Source organism: Carcharhinus amblyrhynchos, unplaced genomic scaffold (assembly GCF_965287045.1).
Source record: "Carcharhinus amblyrhynchos unplaced genomic scaffold, sCarAmb.v2.hapA scaffold_47, whole genome shotgun sequence".
In the NCBI taxonomy this organism is placed as follows: Eukaryota; Metazoa; Chordata; class Chondrichthyes; order Carcharhiniformes; family Carcharhinidae; genus Carcharhinus; species Carcharhinus amblyrhynchos.
This window is the reverse complement of record NW_027649788.1, coordinates 3,475,359-3,500,614: the sequence shown is the minus strand read 5'-3', so window position 1 is coordinate 3,500,614 and position 25,256 is coordinate 3,475,359. Positions and strand designations below refer to the sequence as shown.

General features: G+C 47.3%; 1 protein-coding gene across 1 annotated transcript; it reads left to right on the top strand.

Moving 5' to 3' along the window:
• The first annotated feature begins 4,479 nt into the window (after window positions 1-4,479).
• On the top strand, window positions 4,480-23,931 carry LOC145337371 (putative G-protein coupled receptor 139). The gene is made up of 3 exons (XM_080182162.1): window positions 4,480-4,770; window positions 5,225-5,291; window positions 23,036-23,931. The coding sequence occupies exons 1-3, from the start codon at window positions 4,480-4,482 to the stop codon at window positions 23,929-23,931; spliced, it is 1,254 nt and encodes a 417-aa protein (XP_080038288.1).
• The last annotated feature ends 1,325 nt before the right edge of the window (window positions 23,932-25,256 follow it).

The window sequence follows — 25,256 nt, the reverse complement described above, 5'->3', positions numbered from 1 at the left end:
GATGCTGGCCTTCATAGAGAGGGGGATTGAATATAAAAGTAGGGAGGTCTTGCTGCAGCTGTATAGGGCATTGGTGAGGCCGCAGCTGGAGTACTGTGTGCAGTTTTGGGTGCCGCACCTGCGCAAAGATATTTTGGCCTTGGAGGGAGTGCAGAGGAGGTTTACTAGGCTGATACCGGAGTTGAGGGGGTTGAGCTATGAGGAGAGGCTGAATAAACTAGACTTGTACTTGTTGGAGTTTAGAAGAATGAGGGGAGATCTCATTGAGACGTATAAGATGATGAATGGGATGGATAGGATAGAGGTGGAGAGACTCTTCCTGCTCAAAAAAGACAGTAGGACTAGGGGGCACAGCCTCAAGATAAAGGGGGGGCGGTTTAGAATGGAGTTGAGGAGGAACTTCTTCACTCAAAGGGTGGTGAATCTCTGGAATTCTCTGCCCGTTGAAGTGGTGGAGGCTACCTCGCTAAATATTTTTAAGACGCAGGTTGATGGGTTTTTGATAAGAGAGGGGATTAAGGGTTATGGGGAGAGGGCGGGAAAGTGGAACTGAGCCACGACAGATCAGCCATGATCTTATTGAATGGCGGGGCAGGCTCGAAGGGCTAGATGGCCTACTCCTGCTCCTATTTCTTATGTTCTTACGTTCTTTCCAGTAAAAAGAGATCCCATGGGAAGACAATGCCTTGAATGGCAAATCCAAGAAAGGGAGATGACTCAACACATTCACAGTCTCGTTGTTTTCCCCTGTTCTGTGCACAATGTGGTCCTGATCAGCTGGCAATGGGAAGAGTGTATTTGGACTCACGTAATAGACTTCCCAATGACTTGTGGTCTGTTTATAGGGTGAACGAATGACGATAGAGGTTCGAATACAATCTTTCTACCGCAAAACGACAGTTACATTTTGGTTGTCCTCGTGTGAATATTCCTTATCAGCCTTTTTTTCTGAAACCAATGGCCTTTCAGACCTGCCCTCCATTAAATGAAAGTAAATCTGCCCAACACAGTAGCGCAATTCATTGTACCACGGGATGTGTTCCCCTGCCTGATTCAAAATGTCCCTGCAGATCCGTCGATTTCAATAAGTTATTCACATTCTTGGACTCTTTTCGCTCTGCACACATTCTATAAACCCGTGGAATATGAGTATCCCAGTGTCAGAGCGGTGTTTCACAGCTGCCTCGATCTGTACTTGTGAACAGGGTCCGTTCAGTAGCTGCACAGCGGGAACGTGGGTTTAAGTTTCTTTTTGGGCGGGGGGCTGGGATCGTGTTATTTTTACATTCCCGCTGACCCCCCCGACCAGCCCGACCACAGACTGACTGCCCACTAGGGGACCCGACTGAACAGGTCTTACAGAGTAGGGATATTCCTCTGGGATTTATGGTTCAGGGACAGCACCCTGGGATTTAAGGTGAAGGAGGACGTCCAAGGTTTCGGGCCACTGGGATCGGACTCACGGAGTTCGGGACACGTCCGGAAGCTGCAAGTGGGTGAGGACCTCTGCAGGGGCGAGAGATCGGGCCACTGGGGGCAAAATCCCCCAGGAATTTGCTCCATGTCCGGGCGCTCCTAAGTCTGGAGCCTCTGTGAGTGTCTCCACCACTACAAGCAGGAGACCTCTGGTAGCGTGAAAAAACCACTACACATCGGGGGGAACTCCGACCCACGGTCGACTACACGCCAGTCCGCACCCAGGTCCGGGTGACTCCCTGGGAGATCGGGAAACGGCTGCCCTCTGAGAGTCGATTTAGCGATAGGAGTTTGGGTCGGAGCTAGTGGCCCCGGTCACTGTAGTCGGGAGTCTCTCCGTACACTGCGGCCCCTGCGGAGAGGCTGTACAGAGCTCACCTGCCTCTGAGAGCGGCAATCTCCCCGCTACACGCAGGTCGGGCTCTGCGGGTTGTCACTGAAGGGACAAACGTACTAACAGTGGGAACACGAGACCGTAACCCAATCAGATACACACACAAGTATCTGTGAAAGCATTAGAGCCAGGGTTAGTTACACTACTGACCCCAGTAAAGGAAACTAACATGGAGAGCAACAGTACCACCTTTGAATGGGGACCAGAAGGGTCCCTCACCCGCTATCTAGCAGAGAAAAAAAACAAGAATCTAATTAAAAGCACGATGAAGGCAGGGTGGAAACCCCACGACCCTCTCGAAACCCAACGGGAGTGGTGGGTGAAAGAGAAAAGGAGCAAGGATGAGAAGGCTTGGATGCTAATATTAAAGGCTGATCTCACCCTTGCAGGACGAGTTCATAAATATGTACAAGGCAAGCAGGAACAAGCTGCACAGGGACAACACGCCGCTGTGATGGACACTAACCCTGTGCTGCCAGCGCTGTCCGGCTTCTCACACCAACCTCCCAGTGAGGAGTGTCCCGACTGGGAATGTTTAGTGGATGAGATGGGTCCATTAGCCCCAACAGGAGGGAGCATTCCACCTCCCACCGACCCCCCCCATCCCAGAGCGTTATGGCAGCCCCCCCGTTAAAATTGAGTGTGTCCCCGGGGGGGCAAGGGGGAGACGGGCGAGGGCGATCTGCCCAGGCTCGGAGAAAGATGACCCATGTATCCCTTACCCCGGGGGGGGGGGACACCGTGAAACTGCTGGACAAACTCCCGACCCTCCAGCCCACACACAGTAACGCGATCTTCTGGCAAAAACACTTAAAGAGATGCAAATGTGTCCCAATTTATATCATCGGGAGATAGCAGGGCTCCTAAGAGCCAAAATGCCGGGGAATTATTGGACCCGGCTTCAGGGAGAGCACCAGAACGGGACCTGGTGCGCCCACCTGAACCAGAGCCGCCCAGAGCAAGACCGAGCTCTGAGGGATTTGAAAGATGATATTACCCAAACCATGGGGCGAGTCCCCGTGAGCTGGAACGCAATCGTAGGGTTAGTGCAGGGGAAGGAGGAGAAAGCCCAGGAATACGGGCGATGGAAATTTGATGCCTTTTTGGGCCCACGGGGGAATGCCCGATGTCGATAGACAGAACCCCGCGTTCCTCCAGCTATATAAGGACGGCCTGAGCCCAGCGCACCGAGCAATCCTAAAGACCGGGTTGGTAAACTTTAACACCTTTGACGAGCGAGAGAACTGGGCTATTACTGTAGACAACCAACAGAGAAAGATCCAAAGCGCTAGGGCAGGGGGATCTTCCCTGGGAACTGACGGAGGGAGCTGCTACAAGTGTGGGAAACCTGGTCATTATAGAAAGGACGGCCCAGCCCAGGCGTCCCAACCCTCCCACATTTGCCCCAATTGCAGCAGGACTGGACACAGCGATTCAGCTTGCTGAAGCAGGAGGTTCCCAAGGAGAGAGAGAGAGAGAGAGCCCCCCCAGGTACGACCAAACCCCGGCAAGCACCCCCCGACCTGAAAGGGAATGAAGTCATTCCCAATCCCGCACACCTCAGCCACCAGCAGCTGCTGGATATTATCCAGACTCTGGCGGAGAGAAAGACCGCATGAATCGCGTCGGCCCCCACCCCACCCCGGGAGCCCACCCCCACATCTGGGTTAACACATCGTTGGGGGGGGGCCGGCGATGCAAAATATTAATAGATACGGCGGGGGGGGGGGCCGCGATATCCCTCACCAACATGGCACTTCCTACAACCCACCGTTCCATCGTAGTAGTGGGGGGGGGTCGGGGGAAATAGAACTACAGCTTACCAGAGCCAGGCAGTCCTACTAGAGATTGAGGACATCTTACTCCCAGTACACTTCTGGGTCTGCCCCAATCTGGAGGGAACAATCTTGGGAATAGACCTCCTGGGGGGGAGTTCGGGGGCGGGGGTGGGTGCCTTTAACAAGCGCCTGCTGTGGACTGCGAGAAAGGAACACAAAAGTGGGATTTGGGGATATTGGGTCCCGAACACAAACGTGGATGCAATCCGGGCAGGAGACCACACACCCACAGCCCGAGATTGGAGAAGGGAAGGGATAGTAGGGCTTCTATGTCCATCATTACCCCAAGTCTGGGCAGCAGGGAAACAAGACTGCGGCCTGGTAAAAACCCCTCCCCTACACATACACGGGCCCATCCACACCCCTCACATACAATACCCCATAAAGCCCCAGGCACTACAGGACACTGAGAAAACCGGTCAGGCTTTGGTTGCCCAGGGTATTTGAAGACCTACAGTGTCTAACACCAACTCCCCGATACGGCCAGTCCATAAGCCAGACGGAAGTTACCGACTGGCCATAGACTACACTGCCCTCAACAAAATAACCCCCAAAGAACACCCCATAGTTGCGAGTCCATCCACTATTTTTAACGGACTCGGATCTGAACATGGTATTTTCTCTGTGTTAGACACAGCAAACGGATTCTCGTCCATCCCGCTTCACACGGACTCCCAGGAAAGGTTGGCCTTTCCCTGTGGAGGGAAACAGTACACACGGACACGCCTCCCCCAAGGGCTCCACAACATTCCCAACATTTTCCACCCAGTTATGAGTGAGGCCCTTGAGGACTGCGATCTGTCCCCATATGGAAGCACCTTCCTCCAATATGTGGACCACATCTTCATTGCCTCCACCAACCGCACAGCACATATCGGAGCCCTGTCCACAATCCTACGCGCCTCGCAGGCTGCGGGGTTTAAAATCAACCCAACCAAGGCACAGATTGCACAACAGGAGCTCCGGGATTTGGGAAACAACATAAGTCAAGGAAAGACAGCCCTCTCCTCCGATCGGAAGACCGGGATTATAAATATGCCCTGTCCAAACACAGTTAAAGGGGTGTGTAGAGTTATGGGACTATTTAACGACTGCCGGGATTGCATTGACCAGTTCACATCTCTGTCTGAACCAATTCAGCGGCTGGTCAAAGGGGGAAAGCCAGGAGCAGGAACGATCGAGTGGGGACCCGAACAGGAGGTAGCATTCACCCGCCTAAAATCAGAACTATTAGCAGCTCCAGCCCTACGCCCGCCCAATATAATCAAACCCTTCCACCTCTTCTATGACCCAGAAGAGGGATTTTATCGCTCCGTGGGAACCCAAGAATACGGGGGGACCATGCGACCGGTGGCATATTATTCCACCCGACAATCCCCGGGAGCCCAGGGACTGCACAAGTGTGTGGCAGCTCTAGATTGCCCCTCCTGGGCAGTCAGGGTACGCGAACCGATCACTGTGTCAGGACAAATCATTTCACACACGAAACACACCATCGCTGAGCTCCTGAATACAGGCCGACTCCGGACTGTTTCGGACGCCCGAAGGGCCAATTGGGAAGCGGTACTCCTCCCCCGAGACCGGTCAGTCCAGATAGTGCGGGACACTGGGAAGAACCCCGCTGATGGACTCCTATCAGAGGGAAGTCCGCATTACTGCCCGATTAACCCAGACACTGAAGCGGAGGGAGGCATTAATGACCAACCCCGAGATAACCCCGACCTCATACTGTATGTAGACAGGTCCCGAAGACAAGTAGAGGGACAATACCACACGGGCTGGGCAATAGTAGACCAGGAAGGGACACTGGGAGCAAAGGACACTATGAGTGGGGAGACCTCAGCCCAAATGGCCAAACTCATAGCCCTCACGGAAGCCCTCAAGACAGGAAGGGAAAAGTGAGTAAATGTGTATACTGACAGCCGATATGCATTTGGGGTGGTCCACGATTACATGATGGACTGGAAAAGGCGCGGGTTTATCAGCACGGTTGGGGGGTGGGGGGAGGGGGGGTGGGGGAGGGGTGCATAAGGCATGAAAATATAACCCAAGACCTGGTAGCTGCAGCCAGGCTGCCCTCAGAAGCAGCCGGAATGAAGATAAAAGCCCACCAAAGGGTAAAGACAGCGGAACAGAAAGGGGAGCAACTCGCAGACACTGCAGCCAAGGCTGTAGCTGGGGAAGCCCTCCCGCACACAGCCCCCACCACAACAGCACCCTTGGAGGAAGTGGATCTTTATAAGCTGCAGGGTAACACCAGCCCACATGAGGTGGCACAGTGGGAACAGGCAGGGGCGTCCAGGGACAAAGATGGAGTGTGGCGCAGAGGGCACCAAGTCGTCGCCCCCTCATTTCTACCCACTGAACTACTCCGAGTCCACCACGAGCCCCACCACTCCGGCCGGGATGGGACCCTGGCCCCACTATCAGCTGATTGGTGGTGGCCAGGGATGGGACGGGGTGGAGCCAAACATTGCCAGCGCTGTATCATACGCGCCCAGCACAACCCGGGCCCACCCCTGAGAGTCAAACTGGCCCACCAACCCCGACCAAAGGGATCCTGGGAAAACCTGCAGATCGACTTCAGAGGCCCCCTACCCACTCGCCGAGGGAAGAAATATTGTTTAGTCTGAATCGATCAATTCACCCGCTGGGTGGAAGCATTCCCAACTCGGGATTGCGAAGACACCACCGGAGCCCCATCCCAGCATACGGAATCATCCCGAGGTGGGGAATCCCACTACAACTCAACTCCGACCAAGGATTTCAGAGAGGCGTTTGACAAAGTCCCTCATGGTAGGTTGGTGGAAAAGATTAAGGCTCATGGGATTCAAGGCCAGGTATCTCGATGGGTAGAGAACTGGCTTGCTAAGAGGAGACAGAGAGGAGTTGTGGAGGGGTCCTTTTCTAGCTGGAGGTCTGTCACTAGTGGGGTGCCGCAGGGCTCGGTACTGGGACCCCTTCTTTTTGTAGTGTATATAAATGATTTGAAAGAGGGAGTCGGTGGTGTGATCAGCAAATTTGCTGATGACACGAAGATGGCTGGATTGGCGGGCAGTGAGGAGCAGTGTCTGGCAATACAACGGGATATTGATAGGCTGGGATATTGGGCAGATATGTGGCAAATGGAGTTTAATCCGGATAAATGTGAGGTGATGCATTTTGGCCAGAATAATCTAGGGGGCAGTTATATGATAAAGGGTAAGCCTATAAAGAGTATAGAAACACAGTGAGACCTGGGGGTGCAAGTGCACAAGTCTTTGAAGGTGGCAGTACAAGTGGAGAAGGTTGTGAAGAAAGCCAATGGTTTGTTAGCCTTTATAGGAAGGGGTATTGATAATAACAGCTGGAGTCTAATGTTGCAGTTGTTTGCCTGAACAGAGAGAGGCAGAGAGTGAGTTTTTAAAGTTTATTAAGTGTCAGAAGTCAGGCTGACGTTAACACTGCAGTGAAGTTACTGAGAGAGAGGGACAGTGAGAGAGAGGGAGAGACAGACAGACAGAGAGTGGGGGATCGATATTTAAAGTTGTCAACTTGAATGGTTCGTACTGACAAGCAAGGCCTACATTCACACTGAATCAGCTTACTGGGACACAGAGATACAGAGGGAGAGGTGAAAGTTTTCCCCGACTGGTTAATGTTTTCCCCCCTGCTTCTCCAAGCTCCAAGTCCCACTGGTTAATGTTTTCCCCGGTTGGTTAATGTTTTCCCCACGGTTGGTTCATGTTTTGCCCATCCAGCCGGAGACTAATTCCCCCGGTTAATGTTTTCCCCCGTTGGTTACTGTTTTCCCCGACTGGTTCATGTATTGCCCCTGCTTCTGCAGGGATTATGTGCAACTGGTTAATGTTTTCCCCTCGGTTCTCCAGGGACTATGTCCGACTGGTTAATGTTTTCCCCTCGCTTCTCCCGGCTTCAAGTCCAACTGTACAATGCTTTCCCCCTGCTTCTCCAGAGACCAAGTCCCACTGGTTAATGTTTTGCCCGTTTGGTTAATGTTTTCCCCGATTGGTTAATGTTTTCCCCGATTGGTTAATGTTTTCCCCGATTGGTTAATGTTTTTCCCTACTGGTTCATGTTTTCACCGGTTGGTTCGTGTTTTCCCCAACTGGTTAATGTTTTGTTCACAGTTGGTTAAAGTTTTGCCCTCGCTTCTCCAGGCGCCAAGCCCAACTGGTTAATGTTTTCCCCCTGCTTCTCCAGAGACCAAGTCCCACTGGTTAATGTTTTCCCCGATTGGTTAATGTTTTCACCGACTGGTTAATGTTTTGCCCACGGTTGGTTAATACTTTGACCCTGCTTCTCCAGGCACCAACCACGGGGAAAACATTTACCAGTGGGACTTGGGCCCTGGAGAAGCAGGGGGAAAACATTAACCAGCTGGGCTGGGTGCCTGGAGCAGAAGGGAAAACATTAACCAGTGGGATATGGTGCCTGGAGAAGCTTGGGGAAAATATGAACCAGTTGGACATAATCCCTGGAGAAGCAGGGGCAAAACATTAACCAACCGTGGGGAAAACATTAACCAGTCAGGGAAAACATTAACCAGTGGGACTTAGGGTCTGGTTGGATGGGCAAAACATGAAACAACGGTGGGGAAAGCATGAACCAACCATGGGGAAAACACTAACCAGTGGGACTTGATCCCTGAAGAAGCAGGGGGAAAACATTAACGAGTTGGGCTGGGTGCCTGGAGCAGAAGGGAAAGCATTAGCCAGTTGGACATGGTGACTGGAGAAGCAGGGGCAAAACATTAACCAGTCGGACCTTGTCCCTGGAGAAGCAGGGAGAAAACATTAACCAACCGTAGGGAAAACATTAACCAACCGGGGAAACATTAACCAACCGGGGAAAACACTAACCAGTCGGGGGAAACAGGAACCAGTGGCACTTGGTCCCAGGAGAAGCGGGGGAAAACATGAACCAGTCGTACTTGGTGCCTGGAGAAACAGGGGGAAAACATTAACCAGTTGGGCATAGTCCCTGGAGAAGCGAGGGGAAAATAATTAACCAGTTGGAGATGGTCCCTGGAGAAGCAAGGGGAAAACACTAACCAGTCGGACCTAATCCCTGGAGAACCGAGGGGAAAACATTAACCAGTTGGACTTGGTACCTATAGAAGCAGGGACAAAACATTAACCAACTGGGCAAAACATGAACCAACCGGGCAAAACATGAACCACTGGTCCTTAGGCTATGGCTGGATGGGCAAAACATGAACCAACCGTGGGGGAAAATATTAACCAACCGGGGAAAACATTAACCAGTGGGACTTGGAGCCTGGAGAAGCAGGAGGGAAAACATTAACCGGTCGGGGAAAACTTTCACCTCTCCCTCTGTATCTCTGTGTCCCAGTAAGCTGATTCAGTGTGAATGTAGGCCTTGCTTGTGAGTACGAACCATTCAAGTTGACACCTTTAAATATCGATCCCCCCTCTCTCTGTCTGTCTGTCTCTCCCTCTCTCTCAGTAACTTCACTGCAGTGTTAATGTCAGCCTGACTTCTGACACTTAATAAACTTTAAAAACTCCCTCTCTGCCTCTCTCAGTTCAGGCACAGGTTGAGTGTTCGAGTGAGAGCGGGGGAGAGGTGAGTATTGAAGCCGGTGCAGGCAGCTGTCAACAAAGCTTTGAAGAAATGGCAGGCAGTGTTTGTAAACATGCTGAGGGAATGGGAAAGTCAGTGTGTCAGCCAGATGGGGGAAGGGAGGCTTCCACTTGCCAGGGGAAAACATTAACCAGCTGCTGCTGCTGCGGTGTGGGCAATGGCAGTCCCCCTTTTATTGTACCCTCTGGACAAGCAGGGGCAAAACATGAACCAGGTGTACTGAGTCCCTGTAGAAGCGAGGGGAAAACATTAACCAGTCGGACGTGGTCTCCGGAGAAGCAGGGGCAAAACATTAACCAGTCGGGGAAAACATTAATCAGAAAGCCAAAGCCACTGGAGCATTGTGGAAGTCATTAACCAGTCGCACAAAGTCCCTGGAGAAGCGAGGGGAAAACATTAACCAGTTGGATCTGCTCCCTGGAGTAGAAGGGAAAACATTAACCAGTTGCACTTAGTCTCCAGAGAAGCAGGGGCAAAGCATTAACCAGTCGGGGAAAACATTAACCAGCTGGACTTGGTGCCTGGAGAAGTGAGGGGAAAACATTAACCAGTCGGGCACAGTCCCTGGAGAAGCAGGGGCACAACATTAACCAACCGAGGGGAAAACATTGACCAGTCGGGGAAAACATTAACCAGTCAAAGAACAAAGAACAAAATCAGCCTGGGAAACAGGCCCTTCGGCCCAACGAGCCCACGCTGCTATCTCAACTCCAGCTCTCTACCCATGACCCCTATCTAATGTTTTATGGCCATCCAGATTGAGGGAAATCTGATTTAGGGACAATTTATTCCTGCCAATCAGCCTAACAGCACATCTTTGGGGTGTGGGAGGAAACCGGAGCACCCGGAGAAAACCCACGCAAGCACGGGGAGAATGCGCAAACTCCCACAGACACCGGCCCAAATCCATGTGTCTGCACAGCAATCAGCGATAGTCACTGAGCTGTCGTCTTGCCCAGTATCTTGTCCAGTTTAGGCACACACTAACGACATGAAGCACTAGGCCAATCTCGAACAACCAAGAGCAGCCCCAGTACGACCCATCGCGTGTATGCCCCTCGTTGGACACGAGGTGGACCGACTTCAAACCTGTGAATGAAAACAGAGAAAAACATTATTATCATACTATACCCATTTACATTTCTAGGGACACCCCAATGCTAATGACCCTTAATTAAAGGTTCTCCTATATCCACCCATCTCCAGCTCAGTCATGTGCCTGTCTAAGTTACTCTTAAAGGACTCTAGCGTGTTTGCTTCCACCACCTTACTTGGCAGAGCATTCCTTACCCCCACTACCCTCTGAGTGAAAAACCTCCCTCTAATATCTGTGTTGTACCTCTCCCCCCTCACCTTAAGTCCATGGCCCCTTGTCCTACGTGACTCTATTATAGGAAATAGCTTACCTCTGTTTACTCTATCTATACCCTTCATAATCTTATATACCTCTATTAGATCCCCCCTCAGTCGGCGTCGTTCAAGGGAAAAGCGCCCCAATTTCTTCAATCTTTCCTCATACCCCAGTCCTTCCACACCAGGCAACATCCTGGTAAGTCTCCTCTGCACTCTCTCCAGAGTCTCCACGACCTTCTGGTAGTAAGGCGACCAGAACTGTACGCAGTACTCCAAATGCAGCCTAACCAACGTTCTATACATCTGCAACATTAGACTCCAGCTCTTATATTCTATACCCCTTCCTATAAAGGCTAACATACCATAGGCTTCCTTCACCACACTCTCCACTTGCACTGCCACCTTCAAAGACTTGTGCACTTGCACCCCCAGGTCTCGCTTCGACTCTATACTCCTTACAGGCTTACCCTTTATCATATAACTTCCCCCTACATTATTCCAGCCAAAATGCATCGCCTCACATTTATCCGGATTAAACTCCATTTGCCACATACCTGCCCAATCAACCAGCCTATCAATATCCTGCTGTATTGCCAGACACTGCTCCTCACTGCCCGCCAATCCAGCCATCTTGGTGTCATCAGCAAATTTGCTGATCACACCACCGACTCCCCCTTCCAAATCATTTATATACACTACAAAGAGAAGGGGTCCCAGTACCGAGCCCTACGGCACACCACTAGTGACAGACCTCCAGCTAGAAAAAGACCCCTCCACAATTCCTCTCTGACTCCTCTTTGCAAGCCAGTTCTCTACCCATCTAGATACCTGACCACATATCACATGAGCTTTAATCTTCTGTACCAACCTACCATGAGGGACTTTGTCAAACGCCTTACTGAAATCCATATAGACGACATCAACGGCTCGTCCTTCGTCAACCGTTTTTGTCACCTCCTCAAAGAATTCTACCAGATTCGTAAGGCAAGACTTCTCCTTGACAAAGCTATGCTGCGTATCCTTAATCAGATCGCAATGCTCCAAGTGCACATACATCCTATCCCTGAGAATCCTCTCCATCAACTTACCTACCACTGACGTTAAGCTCACTGGCCTATAGTTACCTGGGCTATCCCTCCTACCCTTTTTAAACAACAGTACCACGTTCGCTATCCTCCAGTCCTCTGGGACCTCACCTGTGTCCAAAGAAGAGACAAAGATTTGCGCCAGAGGCCCAGCAATCTCATCCCTTGCCTCTCTAAGCAGCCTAGGATAAATGCAATCAGGCCCCAGAGATTTATTGGTTTTAATGCCCTCTAAAAGCCCTAACACTTCTTCCCTTGTTTGAAGGAACGAATGAGTGAAATGCTAGATTCCTTTCTGGGCGCCAACGAATGAAGACATTATTTTGGGAAATGCAGCAAAACGGCATAATCTTTTCAAACTATAGTGCGGGTAGTCAACTTCTGAAGTTGAGAAAACAATGTCAGATGCTCAGACGTTGCATCATCCAAACAAATACACAGGTTAAGGGAACATTATTCAAAGGCTCAGAGGAAGTACGGTCAATCTCACTCTGGAATTCTGGTTTATTCTAAGTGTTCATCCGTGTCTATTCGCTGATATTCAGATGGAGAATTCCAGAAAAGGAAGGGAAGTGTCACACATGAAAAGTGCAAATGTAGCTGGGGAAAATCAATTTGATGAAAAATAAATGACTAAAAATGGAGTTGGGGGTAAGGTGTTAGTGTGGATAGAGGATTGGTTGTCCAATTGGAGGCAGAGAGTTGGTATCGATGGGTGCTATTCTGATTGGCGGTTGGTGACTTGTGGAGTGCCACAGGGATCAGTGCTGGGGCCTCAGCTATTTACCATTTATACAGATGATCTGGAGGAGGGGGCTGAGTTTAGGCTGACGACATTTGCTGGTGACACGAAGATGAGTGGAAAAGCAAATTGCGTGGAGGGTGTGGAAAGTCTGCAGAAGGATCTGGATAGGCTGAGCGAGTGGGCGAGGACCTGGCAGATGGAGCACAATGTTAGCAAGTGTGAGGTTATCCACTTTGGCAGAAATAATAGTAGGAGGGATTACTATTTAAAGGGCGAAAAGCTGCAGCATGCTACGGTGCAGAGGGACCTGGGGGTCCTTGTGCATGAGTCGCTAAAACCCAGTCTGCAGGTGCAGCAGGTGATCAAGAAGGCGAATGGGATGCTGGCCTTTATAGCGAGGGGGATAGAATATAAAAGTAGGGAGGTCTTGCTGCAACTGTACAGGGCATTGGTGAGGCTACAGCTGGAGTACTGTGTGAAGTTTTGGTTGCCGTACTTGCACAAGGATATTTTGGCCTTGGAGGCAGTGCAGAGGAGGTTCACTGCTGATACTGGAGATGAGGGGGTTAGACTATGAAGGGAGGCTAAATAGACTGGGTCTGTACTCGTTGGAGTTTAGAACGATGAGGGGGGATCTTTTCGAGATGTACAAGATAATGAAAGGGATGGATAGGGTAGAAGTAGAGAGATTCTTCCCGCTCAGAAAGGACAGCAGGACTAGAGGGCACAGCCTCAACATAAGGGTGGGGGGGGGGTGCGGTTTAGAATGGAGTTGAGGAGGAACTTCTTCACTCAAAGGGTGGTGAATCTCTGGAATTCTCTGCCCGTTGAAGTGGTTGAGGCTACCTCGCTAAATATTTTTAAAACACGGGTAGATAGATTTCTGATAGACAAGGGAATTAAGTGTTATGGGGAGAAAGCGGGAAAGTGGAACTGAGCCACTTCAGATCAGCCATGATCTTATTGAATGGCGGGGCAGGCTGGAAGGGCTGGATGGCCTACTCCTGCTCCATTTTCTTATGTTCTTATGGCCTTACCCGTGAGCATCGCCCTCCATCCTCCCCAGGCTACACACTGCAGCCATCCCTTCCGGGTTACACACCGTCTGATCTCACTGGCTCCATGCCCCCGAACTCAGTCTCCATCCTTCCCGGGTTACGCACTGTCTGAACTCGCTGCCTCCGTTTTCTCCAGTTGACACACTGTCTGATCGCCATGTCTCCATCCTGCCTGGATTGGACACTGTCTGTTCATATTGGTACCATCCTCTTGTGTTTACAGACAGATCTCACTGCCTCCATTCCCACCCTCCCCCCATTACACATTATCTGATCTCACTATCTCTATCTCCCTGGGATTACTCTGTCTGATCTCACTGCTCCATCTCCCTGGGATTACACTGTCTGATCTCACTATCTCTATCTCCCTGGGATTACACTGTCTGATTTCGCTAGCTCTATCTCCCTGGGATTACACTCTCTGATTTCGCTAGCTCTATCTCCCTGGGATTACACTGATTTCGCTAGCTCTATCTCCCTGGGATTACACTCTCTGAGTTCGCTAGCTCTATCTCCCTGGGATTACACTCTCTGAGTTCGCGAGCTCTATCTCCCTGGGATTTCACTGTCTCATCTCACTATCTCTATCTCCCTGGGATTACACTGTCTGATCTCACTATCTCTATCTCCCTGGGATTACACTCTCTGATCTCACTATCTCTATCTCCCTGGGATTACACTCTCTGATCTCACTATCTCCCTAGGATTACACTCTCTGATCTCACTATCTCTATCTCCCTGGGATTACACTCTGTGATCTCACTATCTCTATCCCCCTGGGATTACACTCTCTGATCTCACTATCTCTATCCCCCTGGGATTACACTCTCTGATCTCAGTATCTCTATCTCCCTGGGATTACTCTCTCTGATCTCACTATCTCCCTGGGATTACACTCTCTGATTTCACTATCTCTATCTCCCTGGGATTACACTCTCTGATTTCACTATCTCTATCTCCCTGGGATTACACTGTCTGATTTCACTATCTCTATCTCCCTGGGATTACACTCTCTGATCTCACTATCTCTATCTCCCTGGGATTACACTCTCTGATTTCACTATCTCTATGTCCCTGGGATTACACTCTCTGATCTCACTATCTCTATGTCCCTGGGATTACACTCTCTGATCTCACTATCTCTATCTCCCTGGGATTACACTCTCTGATCTCACGATCTCTATCTCCCTGGGATTACACTCTCTGATCTCACTATCTCTATCTCCCTGGGATTAGACTCTCTGATCTCACTATCTCTATCTCCCTGGGATTACACTCTCTGATCTCACTATCTCTATCTCCCTGGGATTACACTGTCTGATCTCACTATCTCTATCTCCCTGGGATTACTCTCTCTGATTTCACTATCTCTATCTCCCTGGGATTGCTCTCTCTGATCTCACGATCTCTATCTCCCTGGGATTACTCTCTCTGATTTCACTATCTCTATCTCCCTGGGATTACACTCTCTGAGTTCGCTAGCTCTATCTCCCTGGGATTACACTCTCTGATTTCGCGAGCTCTATCTCCCTGGGATTTCACTGTCTCATCTCACTATCTCTATCTCCCTGGGATTACACTGTCTGATCTCACTGTCTCTATCTCCCTGGGATTACACTCTCTGATCTCACTATCTCCATCTCCCTGGGATTACACTCTCTGATCTCACTATCTCTATCTCCCTGGGATTACACTGTCTGATCTCACTATCTCTATCTCCCTGGGATTACACTCTCTGATCTCACTATCTCTATCTCCCTGGGATTACACTGTCTGATCTCACTATCTCTACCTCCCTGGGATTACACTCTCTGATCTCACTATCTCCCTAGGATTACACTCTCTGATCTCACTATCTCTATCTCCCTGGGATTACACTCTCTGATCTCACTATCTCTATCCCCCTGGGATTACACTCTCTGATCTCACTATCTCTATCTCCCTGGGATTACTCTCTCTGATCTCACTATCTCCCTGGGATTACACTCTCTGATTTCACTATCTCTATCTCCCTGGGATTACACTCCCTGATTTCACTATCTCTATCTCCCTGGGATTACACTGTCTGATTTCACTATCTCTATCTCCCTGGGATTACACTCTCTGATCTCACTATCTCTATCTCCCTGGGATTACACTCTCTGATTTCACTATCTCTATCTCCCTGGGATTACACTCTCTGATCTCACGATCTCTATCTCCCTGGGATTACTCTCTCTGATCTCAATATCTCTATCTCCCTGGGATTACACTCTCTGATCTCACTATCTCTATCTCCCTGGGATTACACTCTCTGATCTCACTATCTCTATCTCCCTGGGATTACACTGTCTGATCTCACTATCTCTATCTCCCTGGGATTACACTGTCTGATCTCACTATCTCTATCTCCCTGGGATTACTCTCTCTGATCTCACTATCTCTATCTCCCTGGGATTACACTCTCTGATTTCACTATCTCTATCTCCCTGGGATTACACTCTCTGATTTCACTATCTCTATCTCCCTGGGATTACACTCTCTGATTTCACTATCTCTATCTCCCTGGGATTACTCTCTCTGATCTCACTATCTCTATCTCCCTGGGATTACTCTCTCTGATCTCACTTTCTCTATCTCCCTGGGATTACACTCTCTGATTTCACTATCTCTATCTCCCTGGGATTACAGTCTCTGATTTCGCTATCTCTATCTCCCTGGGATTACTCTCTCTGATCTCACTATCTCTATCTCCCTGGGATTACACTCTCTGATCTCACTATCTCTATCTCCCTGGGATTACACTGTCTGATTTCACTATCTCTATCTCCCTGGGATTACACTGCCTGATCTCACTAGCTCTATCTCCCTGGGATTACTCTCTCTGATCTCACTATCTCTATCTCCCTGGGATTACTCTCTCTGATTTCACTATCTCTATCTCCCTGGGATTACTCTCTCTGATTTCACTATCTCTATCTCCCTGGGATTACTCTCTCTGATTTCACTATCTCTATCTCCCTGGGATTACACTGTCTGATCTCACTATCTCTATCTCCCTGGGATTACTCTCTCTGATCTCACTATCTCTATCTCCCTAGGATTACACTCTCTGATTTCACTATCTCTATCTCCCTGGGATTACTCTCTCTGATTTCACTATCTCTATCTCCCTGGGATTACACTGTCTGATTTCACTATCTCTATCTCCCTGGGATTACTCTCGCTGATTTCACTATCTCTATCTCCCTGGGATTACTCTCTCTGATCTCACTATCTCTATCTCCCTGGGTTTACTCTCTCTGATTTCACTATCTCTATCTCCCTGGGATTACTCTCTCTGATCTCACTATCTCTATCTCCCTGGGTTTACACTGCCTGATCTCACTAGCTCTATCTCCCTGGGATTACTCTCTCTGATTTCACTATCTCTATCTCCCTGGGATTACTCTCTCTGATCTCACTATCTCTATCTCCCTGGGATTACTCTCTCTGATCTCACTATCTCTATCTCCCTGGGATTACTCTCTCTGATTTCACTATCTCTATCTCCCTGGGATTACTCTCTCTGATTTCACTATCTCTATCTCCCTGGGATTACTCTCTCTGATCTCACTATCTCTATCTCCCTGGGATTACACTCTCTGATCTCACTATCTCTATCTCCCTGGGATTACTCTCTCTGATTTCACTATCTCTATCTCCCTGGGATTACTCTCTCTGATTTCACTATCTCTATCTCCCTGGGATTACTCTCTCTGATCTCACTATCTCTATCTCCCTGGGATTACACTCTCTGATTTCACTATCTCTATCTCCCTGGGATTACTCTCTCTGATTTCACTATCTCTATCTCCCTGGGATTACTCTCTCTGATTTCACTATCTCTATCTCCCTGGGATTACTCTCTCTGATCTCACTATCTCTATCTCCCTGGGATTACACTCTCTGATCTCACTATCTCTATCTCCCTGGGATTACTCTCTCTGATTTCACTATCTCTATCTCCCTGGGATTACTCTCTCTGATTTCACTATCTCTATCTCCCTGGGATTACTCTCTCTGATCTCACTATCTCTATCTCCCTGGGATTACTCTCTCTGATTTCACTATCTCTATCTCCCTGGGATTACACTCTCTGATTTCACTATCTCTATCTCCCTGGGATTACTCTCTCTGATTTCACTATCTCCATCTTCACTCTCTTTGCTTTCTGTGAAAGTCGGAATTCGCCATTTTCTCCCCAGAATTGGTCCAGGAACCAGGCCGCTTCTTAAACACGATTAAAAAAGCTGAAAATCCTCCCTACTCAGAACCGAGTATAAATATTTGCATCGCTTTCTCACCCGGACTTTCTACCGCCGAAACTTCTGGAAAGAAGCAACTCTGCGACTGCGCGTCGCTGTTTGTGAAGTAAAACTGCACGCGCTCAAAGAGCCCGGCGCATGCGCGTACGGAGAACTGCTTCTTCATCTGCCCTCCCCCCCCCTCCCCCGTTAAAAACCCACAAAGGGCCTGCGCAGTGCGCGAGTCTTGGAGTTCTTTCCGTGCTGTCCGTCCCTTTTTGGCTGGAATAATGTAGGGGGCAGTTATATGATAAAGGGTTAGCCTATAAAGAGTATAGAAACACAGTGGGACCTGGGGGTGCAAGTGCACAAGTCTTTGAAGGTGGCAGTGCAAGTGGAGAGTGTGGTGAAGAAAGCCTATGGTATGTTAACCTTTATAGGGAGGGGTATAGAATATAAGAGCTGGAGTCTAATGTTGCAGTTGTATAGAACGTTGGTTAGGCTGCATTTGGAGTACTGCGTCCAGTTCTGGTCGCCTTACTACCAGAAGGACGTGGAGACTCTGGAGAGAGTGCAGAGGAGATTTACCAGGATGTTGCCTGGTATGGAAGGACTGGGGTATGAGGAAAGATTCAGCAAATTTGGGCTGTTTTCCCATGAAAGACGGCGACTGAGGGGGGATCTAATAGAGGTATATAAGATTATGAAGGGTTTAGATAGAGTAAACAGAGGTATGCTATTCCCTATGTTAGAGACACACAGTACGACGGGCCACGGGCTTGGGGTGAGTGGGGAGAGGTATAACACGGATATTAGAGGGAGGTTTTTCACACAGAGGGTAGTGGGGGTATGGAATGCTCTGCCAAGTAAGGTGGTGGAGGCAGGCACACTGGAGTTGTTTAAGAGTAACTTAGACAGGCACATGAGTGGGTTGGAGATGGGAGGATTTTGGAGATTGTTTTAAATAAATATCATGAGCATTGGGACGTCCCTGGTAATGTAATAGGATGTGATATGATACTAATGTTTTTCTCTTTTAATTCACAGGTTTGACGTCGGTCCACCTCGTGTCCAACGAGGGGCATACACGCGATGGGTCGTACTGGGGCTGCTCTTGGTTGTTCGAGATTGGCCTAGTGCTTCATGTCGTTAGTGTGTGCCTAAACTGGACAAGATACTGGGCAAGACGACAGCTCAGTGACTATCGCTGATTGCTGTGCAGACACATGGATTTGGGCCGGTGTCTGTGGGAGTTTGCGCATTCTCCCCGTGCTTGCGTGGGTTTTCTCCGGGTGCTCCGGTTTCCTCCCACACCCCAAAGATGTGCTGTTCGGCTGATTGGCAGGAATAAATTGTCCCGAAATCAGTTTTCCCTCAATGTGGAGTGTAGATAAGGGTCATAGGTGGAGGGGGGGCTGGTAATGTTAAAATGGCGACGCGGGCTCGTTGGGCCGAAGGGCCTGTTTCCCGGGCTGTTTATGTTCCTTGTTCTTTCTTTGTTCTTTGACACACTTCACAGGCAAGATAATGAAACAGGCTTGTAAGACCCTGGGAATCCGACAACGATTCCATATCCCATCCCACCCTCAGAGTTCTGGGATGGTCGAGAGAATGAACCGCACACTTAAAAACGCAATTGCCAAGTCAATTGCTGAGACAGCTCAGGGGTGGGTAGATGTCCTTCCCTGTATTTGAATGCACCTATGAGACACCCCAGGACACTCCATAGGACTTACACCATTTGACTTCATGACGGGGAGGGCAATGAGACTCCCAGAAAACATAACGGTAGGAGGAGAAGAACTGGCACCCATCCGGGATAAAATGAGAAGATATGTGCAACAGTTAGACCACCAACTCAGAGAGCTACACCACACAGCCAGAGACCAACAGGCTATAAAAGACCAGGTTCGGAAACATGACATCTGCCATACCCCTACACTTCCCCAGGTAGGGGACAGGGTTTTGATCCAAGTTGCCCCCTGATCAAACAGGGTTCACATCGAAATGGGTCGGACCCCATGAGATTATCCTCAGCAACAAGACATGTGCCTGTGTTGACATCAAAGGGAAAGTGGGCAAGAGTTTCCAGAGTGTGTTCAAGTCCACGGCAAGAAGTGTATCATCGAAAGAGAAAGGAAACATTCCGTGACTACTTTCTTGGGATGAGGTGAGCCGAGCTGAGTATACGGAAAATGTGAAAGATAGCAATGTTGTATCATGAGGTTGATGTTGATAATTCGGGAGGACAAGGGATGATTTCAATCATGATTAGTGAACTCTAATGATAGAATGAGAAGACATTTGGCGCAGAACACCTGCAATGCAAGTTCGGTGGGAGATATCGTCTGAATAACTGCTGGCGTTAAGAGAGAGATTTTCTTTGCGAATTTCATTAATCCTGTCAAGATGCATATTTAAATCACCCGTGATTACTGCTGCACTTTTCTCAGGAGCATTCTTTTTTTTATTGTTATATACTGTACCCTACTTTGGAATTAAAGCTTGGGGCCCTCAACTTACTCCTACCAGAATGTCCTTTCTTTGTTTTTATTTCCACCCTGATAGAAGCAACATTTTTATCTTTAATGCCAATATAATTTCTTCATGGAGCTTTGACGTTATATATAACCAGTAAAGCAACCCCAGATCGTGTTCTACCATGTATATTCTTTTAGAATACTGAGTAGCTTTGGACATTCAACTCCCAGTCCTTGCACTCCTGACATGAGGTCAAGGCATGGGAGTCATGGTGGTTGGAGGGTAATGATATCACTTTCGTTTGCTGTTTAATATAGTCTCCAATTATGAATATGTATTGCATATAATAACGGTTGCTTAGTAAATGAAAGAAAAACATTGATTCAATTTAGTCTCAGCGTCTTGGGTATTCAATCCACAGGGAATTTATCCCATTGGCATAATTTGTTTGTTCTAACATAAGGATAACATTTTTTTGAACACGTTTGCAACATCTGTATCTCCTTGGAAATCGAGGGAATGCATAAAGGTGAATGCACAGGGACGTGTCACTACAGATTTTAATTCAGAGGAATAACTTGCTCAGCAAAGGAAGAGGGCCATTCCACGCAGAAAATGCATCGACCTATTCAATTGGTCAGGAAAATATTCTATCTGTTGCTTGCCTTAGTTGGTGTTCCTGGTACGTAGCTAAAACACATTATATAGTGTAACTATGCATAAGCTTGTTTCTGCTATAAATCTGTTTCTTGTCATGTTGCATTGCATTGAATTGACACAATTGTTTGAATTCTAATGGAGTAAATAATCTGGAGAAAATAAATTTCCTGAATTATTCTTGTAGTCGTGTTGTGTTGGATGAACTATTTCCATCTCACCCATGACTTTCAGTTGTTGGATTCAGTGCAATATTGTTTCTGTTGATCCAAACATCGAAGTAGGGGGAAAAAAACATCAGGAACATGAATTTCCAAGGTGACGAGTTGACAAAAGTTATACTGAATATGATGACCAATTAGAATGTGGCATCTGGCTTCAGTAATGAGAAAAAATAATGTTTATCAAGTTAAAATAATCTTGTGTTTGGGGTGGTAACTGGAGAGCAGATAAAGACTTGTCAATGGACAATATAATTCAATCTGGGAAGAAACTTCACTCATACTAAGGAAAGACAATGACCGAATTGTCTTGTAACGATTGATCTCCTTCCCCAAGTCTGGTCCTGATAATCATTAGGTCCTGGGCGCAGTGTTTTTAAGAGGTTATCTCTACAAATGTCATGAAATAAACATTAATATCTCTGACCATGTAATATTCAAGTTTCGGATGTTAAAACATGGAAACTCGCCCCAACTGATTTACTTCAATCTTTATTTTGTCCTCAGTCTATCTTTATTACAGCTGGTCTAATCTCCATTCCTTCCTCGCCGTGGTTCAAACTCACTCCGTGAACGTTTTTTCACATTTCATAAACATTTGAAATACACTCCGTCCATGTATGTGTACAATACTTGAGAAGGATGTGAAGGCTTTGGAAAGTGTATAGAGGAAATTCAGAAGCCTGATTCCAAGCCAAACGAACTGTAGCTGTTTTGATGGATTGGAGAGAGTGGTCTATCATCTGCGGAGGAAATAAGGCTGAGGTGCCACTTGATGTGGTTGTTCAAGATGCCGAGGGACTGAGATAACATAAACAATGAGAAACTGCTCCCAATTGAGAGAGCATCAACAACTGGAGAAGAGATGCAACATAATGGGCACAAAGTTTGAAAGAGAATGTGCGTTTAGTTTTACTCAGACTGTTGTTGGTATGTGGATTGAATTTCCATAATCCAAATGATGGAAGAATATCCTTTCAAGGCATTGAATGGAAATCGGTATGCAAACTAAAATCAGTAATGTGTAATGTTAAAGGGATAGGTCATGGTTGTGGTACTTGTGTGAATATTCTTTCAGAGAGCCAGTTGCTATATAATGGGCCGAAAGGCCTCCTTCCTTGCTTTAAGTACTCTATGATTCTATGTAGTAGCAAATGTACTTTTGCTCCAGTCATGGAATAAAATACTGCCTGTGAAATACATATCTCTACATATGTAATATATATATGCATATATATATATAGTGGATTCATAAATAGTTTTGCCTAGTTTTGAAGAAACCGAGGTTTGCGCAGCCTCAGAAGTGTTACAGGTAACTTATCCACATTCAAAATCTCAAGCCTGTCGGAAATTTGAATTTCTTCTCTTGAGTCACCCCTTATCCTTCTCGTCTCCATATTATGGAGACACGTTATTTTTAGCTAATCCACACCTCCATAGTTTTGGTGTGGTTTCAGTAATAATACACCTGTACAACAACAAAATAAAAATCACGTGAAGATAGGAACACAAACAAAAGGCAAAAGGTGTCTCACCACAAATAACACACCATCTCTTAATTTAGTGATCTTCTGTGCAGATATTAATGCTGCACTTTGAACATGCTTGAATCCTCACATCATTATTCTTCTGAATATAAAACACTGAAACATCAACAGCTCCGTTCCAGAATCCAGGGAATGGAACGAAACGAATCGTTTTCTCTGTTTGAGGGAGTGTTTTGAGTTTGCAAGGGAATCTGGAAACGTCGGAATCCCCATGAATGCTTTATTGCTGCAAAAAATGTATGCTATGTGCAGAAAGGGAAGGTGCTTATTGTTGGCTTATAATGTGTGTTCCTCTTGTATTTTTGCAGTTAACTCAGTGGCAATCATCATTCTGGCCAACGGGAAATGCGGCCTTTCCAGTTGTACCACGTGCTACCTGATGGCAATGGCCATAGCGGATCTACTGGTCATTATTACTGAGGTCATTCTCTATCGAATCAATGATTATTATTTCCCACCTAATTTCCTCTCAATAACGCCTGTGTGTAGTGTTCACTATGTCCTGCTCCGTGCAGCCACAGACTGTTCTGTCTGGTTCACTGTCGCTTTCACCTTTGATAGATTTGTTGCCATTTGTTGCCAAAAGTTAGCATCAAAATATTGCACCAAGAAAACTGCGTCCATCGTTCTAGGAACAACCAGTTCTTTGTTCGGTTTGAAAAATATTCCTATCTATTTTAGATTTAAACCTAAAATTATTGTCGACAATGTACCATGGTACTGTTCCAATAAGCGAAGCTATTTCACTGACCCTAGATGGATTGGGTTCAGAAATTTTGAAAAGATTTTAAACCCGTTGATGCCATTCGGGTTAATTCTGTTGCTCAACGCTCTGACTGTCAGACACATTTTAGTGGCCAGTCGAGTCCGCAAGGGATTGAGGGGTCAGAAAAAGGCAGATAATTGCAATGATCCAGAAATGGAGAGCAGAAGGAAATCTATAGTTATACTATTCACCATATCCGGGAGCTTTATCTTTCTGTGGCTGCTGTATGTTTTATACTTCTTTAATGTTCCAAATAGCTTAGATGTTCTTTCATTTTATATATTTGAAAAGATTGCATATATGCTGCGCAATTTAAGTTGCTGCACAAACACATTTATTTATGTAGCAACTCAGTCGAAATTCAGAGAACAGTTCAAGGGAGCAGTGATATATCCTGCTACATCAATTATTAAATTAATTAATAAATGCAAAGAATGAAAACAGCTCACAGCATCGGTGTGCTGCAATAGGTGACCTTCAGTGAACCAGAAGTAAAACATTTGGAAGGGCAAAAACGTGGAAGTACTATTAACGATGGGTCAGGAGGCAATAGAGAGAGGCAGGATGAGAAACAAAATCGCAGTAGGTAACGTACACAGAATCAGTCCATGACCTCAGACAAACAGCGACCAATTCAAGGACTGGGAAAAAAAGCAATGAGTGGAAAAACGCAGGCAAAACAATAAACGGATCGATAAACACACGGGAAAAGTTTGAATGATTTGTAGCAACTACAAATTTGTAGCAGGTAGAATCGGACACACCAAAGTGACACAGCAAAGTAGCTCGTGGTGGCATGCAGATTATGAGAAGGAAATAACGGGGGCTCTGTTTGTCTGTCTGTCTGTCTCTCTAACATCCATCTGTCCATCCATCACACGTCCGCCCGTCCGTCTGCCCATCCGTGCACTCGTCCGTCTGTCTATCTGGTTATCTTTCTACTTATCTATCCATCTATCTATCTGTCAACCTGACTGTCTGACAGTCTGTCTGCCTGTATGCCAGTCTGTCTGTCTGTCTACCATTTTGTTTATCTATCTCTCTATCCATTCCTCTACCTATCTGTCAGTCCCTCTATAAATCTGCTATTATTTTTTTCTCTCCATCCCTCTCTCTCTTTGTTTCCAGGTCACGCTCTTGTCGATCAAAACCAAAAAAAAGTCAAAACTCACAGATGCTTAAGTCCCTCAACACCGTTAAAACAATTATCATCGATTAAAACCACTGAGGAACATACTGAACTTAAATGGAGAATCAGTAATACTTTGCCCTCCCGAACTGTTCCGGCTTCTCTTGTCTCTTGTTCTCTTTTGCTATGAGATTTCGATGGTACAGATCCACGTGACACTTGACCATTCACATAGCAGCAGTTCCGCTGGAAATAGCCCAGTTGTCGTTTGTAGCGTGAAACAATACTGGAATAAAAATCTTCAGATCTTTGTACTCAACGAGTCATCTACCAGTTTTTTTTTCAATCCCTACTTCAGAGCTCCGCCAAACCATTTGAAACCACATGAAATGGTGCAGTATGGAAATAGTATATGCCATTGTTTTGCATAAATTCTTGAAAAAAAACATTGTGTACATAGTTCCATTATCCAAAACAGACGTATCATGTCGACAATGAGTTGCAAATATTTGATGTAGTTTTTCACTTTAACAAGAGCTGTTATATTAATCATGAATTCTGCTCCCAAACAGGGTCGAAACGGCCATCCGTGACCCCCACAGTATGCATCAATCCTGCAAACATAACTCATCCT

Coding starts and splice junctions, on each gene's coding strand:
- LOC145337371 (XM_080182162.1), top strand. CDS start 4,480: ATGAGTGAGGCCCTTGAGGACTGCGATCTGTCCCCATATGGAAGCACC. Junction 4,771..5,224: donor GTCCAAACACAGTTAAAGGG/GTGTGTAGAGTT, acceptor TCCTGAATACAG/GCCGACTCCGGACTGTTTCG. Junction 5,292..23,035: donor GTACTCCTCCCCCGAGACCG/GTCAGTCCAGAT, acceptor GTATTTTTGCAG/TTAACTCAGTGGCAATCATC.